The 10,000-nt window shown below is 39.8% G+C and overlaps 1 protein-coding gene across 2 annotated transcripts in view; it reads left to right on the top strand.

The window, feature by feature from the left end:
* The window catches only part of LOC128696998 (macrophage mannose receptor 1), a 291,694-nt gene that overhangs the window by 146,626 nt on the left and 135,068 nt on the right, over positions 1 to 10,000 (top strand). For both annotated transcript variants that reach the window (XM_070095183.1, XM_070095184.1), the window contains 2 exons: positions 5,135 to 5,286; positions 9,440 to 9,555. In XM_070095183.1, coding sequence (XP_069951284.1) covers positions 5,135 to 5,286; positions 9,440 to 9,555 — 268 coding nt within the window. The remainder of the gene's footprint in view (positions 1 to 5,134; positions 5,287 to 9,439; positions 9,556 to 10,000) is intronic.

Genomic DNA, 10,000 nt, shown 5'->3' with positions numbered 1-10,000 from the left:
TTTATTTAATCTTGTTTACTCACCTCTCACTCTACATTAAAACTACAGATATTTTAAGGTAAGTAATGAGTGGACACGATTATTATAGCTTAATAATAATAATAATAATAATAATAATAATAATAATAATAATAATAATAATAATAATAATATTAGTACATATGTATTATTGTGATAATAATGATTATTAATTTTATTTTTAATTTAGGGCACTGGAGCACAGATCCACTGTATAGCACTTTGTCTGGATTTTTTGGGTTATCCTAGGTAATTTATAATATGTATGATAACTTGACTTATGTGTACCAGTGAGAGAGAGAGAGAGAGAGAGAGAGAGAGATACAAAGAGACAACCACATTCGGTCAGCCAGTCAGCCAACTACCCAGCCACCCACCCAGCCACCCATCCAGCCACCCATCCAGCCACCCACCCACACATCCAGCCACCTACCCACACATCCAGTCACCCACCCAGCCAGCCACCCACACATCCAGCCAGCCACCCACCCATCATCCAGCCAGCCAGCCACCCATCCAGCCAGCCAGCCACCCATCCAGCCAGCCAGCCACCCATCCAGCCAGCCACCCACCCATCCAGCCAGCCAGCCACCCACCCATCCAGCCAGCCAGCCACCCACCCACCCAGCCAACCACAGACCCGGCCAACCAAAGACCCGGCCACACAGCCAGCCAGCCGGATACGTATTAAACATGTTCCAGAGTTGTTTCTCTTTACTTAGGGTATAGGTTACACAACATTCTGGCAGGATGACACTACCAGTGGTATTCTCCCATTCCTCTGTGTGGACAATACATAAAGATAATAGTAACATATGATACTGTATGCGATGTAAAATTTACAATGCATATCACTACCATGTGTACATTATATACAGTACATAAATAATTAAAATACAGCAATAGAAGTAAATTATGGTAAAAAGAATGAAATAATGATTGTACATTACATTACAGTATTATGTAGGTAGTTTATATAGGAAAGTTTTGACATTATGCCCTACCCAATATGTCGGCAATTTTCAAAGGTTCGACTTACGTCCATTTCGACTTACGACCGGTTGGTCGGAACCAACCTTGGTCGTAAGTCGGATGGTAGGTGTATATATATATATATATATATATATATATATATATATATATATATATATATATATATATATATATATATATATATATATATATATATATATATATTTTATTTATTTATTTATTTATTTATTTCAACAAGTTGGCCATCTCCCACCGAGGCAGGGTGACCCAAAAAAGAAAGAAAATCCCCAAAAATAAAATACTTTCATCATCATTCAACACTTTCACCACACTCGCACATTATCACTGTTTTTGCAGAGGTGCTCAAAATACAACAGTTTAGAAGCATACACATATAAAGATACACAATATATATATATATATATATATATATATATATATATATATATATGTATATGTATATATATATATACAGTGGACCCCCGCATAGCGAACTTAATCCGTGCAAGAGGGCTGGTCGTTATGCGAAATGTTCGCTATGCGAATTAATTTTCCCCATAAGAAATAATGGAAATAAAATTAATCCGTGCAAGACACCCAAAAGTATGAAAAAAAATTTTTTTTACCACAAAAAAATGTTAATTTTAGTACACACAAACTGAAAAAGGCATGCACAATTACATGACACTTACTTTTATTGAAGATCTGGTGATGATTGATGGGATGGGAGGAGGGGAGAGAGAGTGTTAGTGTTTAGAAGGGGAATCCCCTTCCATTAGGACTTGAGGTAGCAAGTCCTTTTCCGGGGTTACTTCCCTTCTTCTTTTAATGCCACTAGGACCAGCTTGAGAGTCACTGGACCTCTGTCGCACAACAAATCTGTCCATAGAGCTCTGTACCTCCCGTTCCTTTACGATTTGTCTAAAATGGGCCACAACATTGTCATTGAAATAGTCACCAGCACGGCTTGCAACAGCTGTGTCAGGGTGATTTTCATCCATAAAGGTTTGCAGTTCAACCCACTGTGCACACATTTCCTTAATTTTTGAAGTAGGCACAATGGATTCCACAACTGGCATAGGCTTCTCAGGGTTAGCCCCAAACCCTTCAAAATCTTTCTTAATTTCCATACTAATTCTCACCCTTTTTACCACAGGGTTGGCACTAGAAGCTTTCTTGGGGCCCATGGTCACTTATTTTCCAGAAACAGCACCGAAAACACTGTAATAATACGAAATATTCCGAGTGTATGCTTGAATGTTACCGCGGAGGCTGGCTGGTAAACAATGGGACGGGCGGCAGGCTGAGGCCGCACATTGGACGCGTCTCGGACGAAGGTCGCTGAGCGGGTTTTTGTCCACTATGCGGGGCAAAATTTTAGCGAACAAAGCGTTCGCTATGCGGATTGTTCGCTATGCAAGGCGTTCGCTATGCGGGGGTCCACTGTATATATATACATGTATAATGTCGTGCCGAATATGTAAAACTGGTCAATTAGCAATAACTCATTTAAAATTAAGTCCTTTCTAAAAATTTCTCTTATGCGTTTAAAGATATATTTTTTTCATTAATGTTGATGTAAAAATTTATAATTTTGCACCAAAAGGAACTTAGAAAACTTACCTAACCTTATTATAACAAGAACAATTTATTTTAGCCTAACCCAACTAAATATATTTTAGATTTGTTTACAGTAATTTAATACTAAACAAACACAGTGAAATATATTTTTTTCGTTAGGTTCAGAATGATTTTGGCGAAATTATTGCATACACAAATTTTTGCTTGTCTTATTCTGCAAGATGAGTGTTGCTATTTAAGCCAAGATCGCAAGTTCTGCCTATTCGGCACGACATTATATATATATATATATATATATATATATATATATATATATATATATATATATATATATATATATATATATATATATATATATATATATATATATATATATATATATATATATATATATATATATATATATATATATATATATACACACACACACACACACACACACACGTATACACACATTCATTCACACAGATCAGTGTCACTGACAAGTTTAGTATGCAAAGTCATGGAGAAGATCATCAGGAGAAGAGTGGTGGAGAACCTAGAAAGGAATGAGGTTATCAACAACAGCCAGCACTGTTTCAGGGACAGGAAATCCCGTGTCACAAACCTACTGGAGTTCTATGACAGGGTGACAGCAGTAAGACAAGAGAGAGAGAGGGGTGGGTAGATTTCATTTGCTTGGACTTTAAGAAGGTGTTTGACACAGTTCCAGTGCAAAAGCTTTTGGCCCAAGCAGGGAAAACAGGGAAGGCACTGCAATGGATCAGGGAATACCTGTCAGGAAGACAACAGAAGATCATGGTATGTGGCGAGGCATACGAGTGGGTGCCTGTGACGAGCAGGGTTCTACAGGGGTCAGTCCTAGGACTGACCCCTGTGGAACCCTGTGTGCTAGCACCCTAGGTGCTATTTCTTTTATTTGTGAACAACATGATGGAAGGAATAGACTCCGAAGTTTCGCTGTTTGCAGATGATGTAAAGTTGATGAGAAGAATTCAGTTGGACGGGGACCAGGCAAAACTACAAAGGGATCTGGACAGGCTGCATTCCTGGTCCAGCAACTGGCTCCTGGAGTTCAACCCCACCAAGTGCAAAGTCATGAAGATTGGGGGAGAACAAAGGAGACTGCAAATGGAGTACAGTCTAGGGGGCCAGAGACTACAAACCTCACTGAAGAAAAAGGGCCTTGGGTAAGTATAACACCTGGCACATCTCCTGAGGCACACATCAACCAAATAACTGCTGCAGCTTACGGGCGCCTAGCAAACTTCAGAACAGCATTCTGACATCTTAATAAGAAATTTTTCAGGACCCTGTGCACTGTGTATGTTAGGCCCATATTTGAATATGCACCACCAGTTTGGAACCCACACCTAGCCAAGCACATAAGGAAACTAGACTGGTCCAAGAGCTAAGGAGTACATCCCACGAGGAGAGGTTAAGAGATATCGACCTGACGACACTGGAGGACAGGAGAGGGGGTATATGATAACGGCATAAAAAATAAAAAATAATGAGAGGAATTGACAAGGTGGACAGAGATATGATGTTCCAGAGATGGGACACAGCAACAAGGGGTCACAGTTGGAAGTTGAAGATTCAGATGAATCACAAGGATGTTACAAAGTATTTCTTCAGTCACAGAGTTGTCAGGAAGTGGAATAGTTTGGGAAGTGATGTAGTGGAGGCAGGATCCACACACACAGCTTTAAGAAGAGGTATGATAAAGCTCACGGAGTGGGAAGAGTGACTTAGTAGCAGCCAGCAAAGAGGCGGAGCCTGGAGCTGTGACTCATCCTCAGCAGCCACAACTAGGTGAGTTTACACACACACACCTACCTTGTCAAGCACATCTAGAAATTAGAGAAAGTGCAAAGGTTTGCAACAAGGCTAGTTCCAGAGCTAAGGGGTTGTCCTACGAAGAAAGGTTAAGGGGAATTGGCCTGAAAACACTGGAGGACAAGGGGATGACGTGATAATGTACAAAATTCTGCGAGGAATATATAAGTTGGACAGAGACAAGATGTTCCAGAGATGGGACACAGAAACAAGGGGTCACAATTGGAAGTTGAGGACTCAGATGAGTCAAAGGGATGTTAAGAAGTATTTCTTCAGTCATAGAGATGTCAGGAAGTGGAATAGTCTGGCAAGTGATGTATTTGAGGCAGGAACCATAAATAGTTTTAAGACAAGGTATGATAAAGCTCATGGAGCAGGGAGAGAGAGGACCTAGTAGCAACCAGTGAAGAGGCAGGGCCTGGAGCTGACTCTTGACCCCTGCAACCACAAATAGGTGCATACAAATAGGTGAGTACATACACACACTCACGTATGCACTAAGTCTTTACCCTGCAACCACAAATAGGTGAGTATGTACACACACACTCATGTATGCACTATGTCTTGACCCTGCAACCATAAATAGGCGAGTACAAATTGGTGAGTAAATGCGCACACACAAAAATACACACACGCACACACAAATATGCTTTCTGAAGCTATTATTACATTTAATTGAGTAACATTTGTTTCATATTTACAGCTTTCCGAGGAGAATCTAATTGTGCTCTCCTTGGTGACAATTTTGGGGACAACCTGTGGTCGCTGGATCTGTGTGATAGCTATAATAGTTATGTGTGCAAGAAGCCTCAGGAAAGTACACCTATCACCCCTTCACAGGATGGATGTAACACGGTAATATATTTTGCTGCTTTTACAATAGAAAATAGAGGAGAATTGCAGTAGACCCATTGGCTAATGCTTGGCAGGTCTTGCCAACTCTCACTCATTTTTCCTCATATCTTTGCTCTATCAAGTGCTTACTTAAGTGACAATGCTTAGCAGTGTAGTACACTTGGCTATAACTATTGTATTTTTCTTCTTCTTTCAAGAAATTGGCAATATCCCACCGAGGCGGGGTGGCCCAAAAGGAAAAACAAAAGTTTCTCATTTTAAATTTAGTAAAATATACAGGAGAACGGGTTACTAGCACCTTGCACTATTGTATTTTATGTGTTATGAAATGATTGTCTGGCATTTGCTTCCAAAACAAATAATTTAAAAAAATATATCTTATTTCCTCAAAAATGGATTTACAGTTTGAGTAAATAATTATTGTTATCAGCAACTACTAAAAAAATTACCTAGGAAGTAGGTTGGTAAACAGCAACTGCCCAGGGAGGTACTACTGTCCTGCCAAGTGAGTGTAAAACAAAAGCCTGTAATTGTTTTACATGATGGTAGGATTGCTGGTGTCTTTTGCCTGTCTCATAAACATGCAAGATTTCAGGTACGTCTTGCTACTTTTACTTACACTTAGGTCACACTACACATACATGTACAAGCATATATATACACCCCTCTGGGTTTTCTTCTATTTTCTTTCTAGTTCTTGTTCTTGTTTATTTCCTCTTATCTCCATGGGAAAGTGAAACAGAATTCTTCCTCCATAAGCCATGCGTGTCGTAAGAGGTGACTAAAATGCTGGGAGCAAGGGCCTAGTAACCCCTTCTCCTGTATAAATTACTAAATTTAAAAAGAGAAACTTCGGTTTTCTTTTTTGGGCCACCCTGCCTTGGTGGGATACGGCCAATTTGTTGAAAAAAAAAAGAAGAAAAAACTAAAGAATTAATAACATGTCTTGTGATGAGAACACCCAGAGCTTTATGGACTTTTAATTTCAGTAGTGAAATAGAAGGCAAATTTTTTGTATGTAAATATTCAATCACTAGTTTTATGAACTAAGATCCAAAACAAACTAAAGACTGTGTTGGAAGCAAAATGCTAGGTCAGTAGCTGAAGGTAAGAGATATTTTAGCTGTGCAGCTAGCAGTTTACAAAGGCAGCAGTGGTTCTCAGCCTGTCAGTTACAGACTCTTGGGAATCCAGGGAGTCCCACAGAGCACTGCAGCAAGTATTTCCAGTGCATGATTTCCCTCATTAATATCAGTTCTGACCAACCAACTACTATTATGTTAGGTAAAAGGACACAATTGCAACTAATGTGACATTTTAGTGTGGCAACGTTTCGCTCTCCAGAAGCTTTGTCAAGTCGTTATGCTTGACAAAGCTCCTGGGGAACAAAACATTGCCACTTTAAAATGTCACCATAGTTGCACTTGTGTCCTTTTACCTAACATATTGTCAGTAGTTCTATCAACACTAATACAACAACTTTTAGCCTCATACTCTAAAAGGTTGGAAACCACTGGTTCAGAGTAATATAATTAGAAAAAATCTGAAGTCATGAAAACTTCATTATGAATTTTCTGCTCCACCAAACTAAATACAAGTTAGATATGTGTTTACTTGAAACATTATACAGCGGACCCTCGGTTATCGGCCATAATCCATACCAGAAGGTCAGCCTAAATCTAAAAAGGCCGAAAACTGAAATAATATTTCCCATAAGAATTAATGTAAATACAATTAATCCGTTGCAGACACCCAAAAATATAAACTAAAAAAATACATTTTTTAAAGATTAACTATAGTTTTACATACACAAAACAATGAGAATTAAGTAAAATAATAAATGAACAGAGAAATCACTATTACATACCTTTTTTGAAGACTTGTTGGTTTATGAAAGACAGGGAGGAGGATAGAGGGAGGACTGATTATTGTTTGGAAGGGGAATCCCCCCCTCCATAAGGACTTCAGGTATCAAGTCCCTGTCTGGGGTTACTTCCCTTCTTTGCCTTTTATTGGCACTAGGACCTGCTTGAGAGTCACTGCACCCCTGTCGCACAAAATAAAAAACTGTCCAGAGAGGTCTGTTTCTGGCATCTCTTTAAGATTTGCCTGAAGTGGGACAAGGTTTGTCACTGAACATGTTGCAGATATGGCTTGTTTCAGCTTGGTCAGGGTGATATTTCACTACAAAACTTTTCAATTCTTTCCACTTTGCACACATGTCCTTAATCACTGAAGAAGGTGCATTCTCCCCTCTCTCTTCCTCCTCCTCCTCTAAAGCAGTTTCCTCAGCTGTGGTCTGTTGTTGTTGCAGATGAAGATCTTGCATGTCTTCAGTGGTTAGCTCTTCCCTGTGGTCCTCCACCAGTTCTTCCACATCCTGGCCACTCACATCCAATCCCGTGGACTTCCCCAAAGACACACTAGATTCCACAACAGGCATAGGGTCATCAGGGTCAGCCTCAAACTATTCAAAATCCTTGTCAAGGACACATTCTGGCCACAATTTTCTTCAAGCAGAGTTCAAAGTCCTGGAAGTCACTCCCTGCTAAGCCTTACCTATAAGGCTTATGCAATGGAGGATACTGAAGTGATTCCTCTAGAACTCTCTTGGGGTCAAGTCAGTGTCCAAGGTCACTTCAAAGCACCTTTGAAACATTGCTTTCGTGTAGTTTTTTGAAGTTAGAAATGGCCTGCTGGTCCATGGGCTGGATAAGAGGAGTGGTGTTAGGAGACAAGAACTTCACTGTTATAAAACTGAAGTCCCTAAACATATAATCTTCCAAGTCTGGAGGATGAGCAGGAACATTGTCCAGTAACAGGAGGCACTTGAGTGGCAATTTATTTTCCTGGAGGTATTTTTTCACACTCGGGCCAAACACTTCATGGACCCAGGCAATAAAAATTTGCCTTGTGACCCATGCCTTAGCATTAGCTTTCCACAACACATGCAATTTACTCATGACGACATTGTTTTTCTTGAACACTCTGGGATTTTTGGAGTGATACACCAGTACAGGCTTCACTTTGAAATCCCCACCAGCATTACCACAGAACAAAAGAGTAAGCCTGCCCTTCATAGGCTGTGTCCTGACAGTGCCTTTTCCTCCTGTGTGACGTAGTTCCTCTTTGGCATTTTCTTCCAAAAGAGGCCTGTTTCGTCACAATTGAACACTTGTTGTGGGAGGAATCCTTCAGCCTCTACGTACTCCTTGAATTCATGCACGAATTCTTCAGCCATATGTTTGTTTGAACTTACAGCCTCACCATGCCTTACAACACTGTGTATGCCACTATGGCTCTTAAATCTCTCAAACCAGCCTTTGCTGGCCCTAAATTCACTAACAGCAGCACTCGTTCCAGGCATTTTATTCACAAGATCATCATGCAATTGCCTTGCCTTTTCACAAATGATCGACTCCACAACACCATCTCCCGCTAATTGTTTATTGTTGATCCACACCATTCATAAGGCAAAACTAATCAAAAACCAAAATATAATGACTGTAACAAACTGTAGGATGACATAAACAGACTACAAGAATGACAAAAATATAAAAAGGCATGCTGGAATTGAATAAGGTAAAGTCTGTACTCCACACCTGTCAAGAGTTCTTCCATAGGTTCATGTAGATGATTCTTACTAATGATTTAGACATCATTTGCATCCTAGATCAAGATTCTGCAAGTGGTGTTTGTGATGGAGCTACCAATATGTATTTTTCTAGCATTTATATCATTAATTAGAACTGACCATACCATGGGTGGGGTTAGAACTCGCGATCAGAGAGTCTCAACACTCCAGACTGACACGTTAGCCACTGGGCCAGCTAGCTTCAATAAGATTAATCCAACTAGGTATATTTCTACACCATAGGAAGGTTAGCATAGGCACCACTGTGACCACAAATGCAAGTTTTTACAGACGAATCTCCCACTAGCATGGCCGTGATGAACTCTAGCTCAAGTCCCCTCAAAGCTGTCAACATGACTCACGAATTTGTAAGGACATGATTGCAAACAAACCATGCCAAGGGTGGGGTTAGAACCCACGACCAGAGAGGGTGTTCTTCTGTACTCTAAGGTACTCTTTAATGTTTCCCAGTGAGGTGACACATTAGGAATAATGACTTCTTTAACAACATGCCAACAGGATGATGCAGCATATAAAGGCTCTTGCTACAACTTGCCTGACATGGAATACTCATGGAGTGATGCCAAGGCTTATTGTGAGTCTCATAGTGCACACCTGCTAGTCCTCAATGACAGGTGAACATCCTTTATATTGTTATAAATTAATAAAAGTCACAATACCATGGCTGGAACAATTCACAACTAACTTATAATTTGGAAGGAAAACTTTAGACAGCATTTCAGTTTTCCTGGGTAGTTGTCAAGTTACAAATTACATCACATTGGTTCAGGATGGTCCAAAATTCCATGTACTGTAGTTTCTTTTTCAAATTATTAACCAATTTTGAATTGTATAGTTTTAGAGGCTGTTATTGCATGTTTACTGTGAGACTTTACCAAACACCAGCACTTGAGAGAGGACTCTGATGACAGTGTTTTAGTCTATTTTGGACATTGTCCAGTTGTAACTTGACAATAGTACAGGAAGAACTGAAACATTGTCACAAAATTCCTCTCCCAATTGAGGGATTTTGGTGGATTATTTCAGCCATGTTACTGTTACTTATTATTTATTGTGACA

Source organism: Cherax quadricarinatus, chromosome 49, assembly GCF_038502225.1.
Source record: "Cherax quadricarinatus isolate ZL_2023a chromosome 49, ASM3850222v1, whole genome shotgun sequence".
In the NCBI taxonomy this organism is placed as follows: Eukaryota; Metazoa; Arthropoda; class Malacostraca; order Decapoda; family Parastacidae; genus Cherax; species Cherax quadricarinatus.
This window is presented reverse-complemented; position numbering and strand designations above follow the sequence as displayed.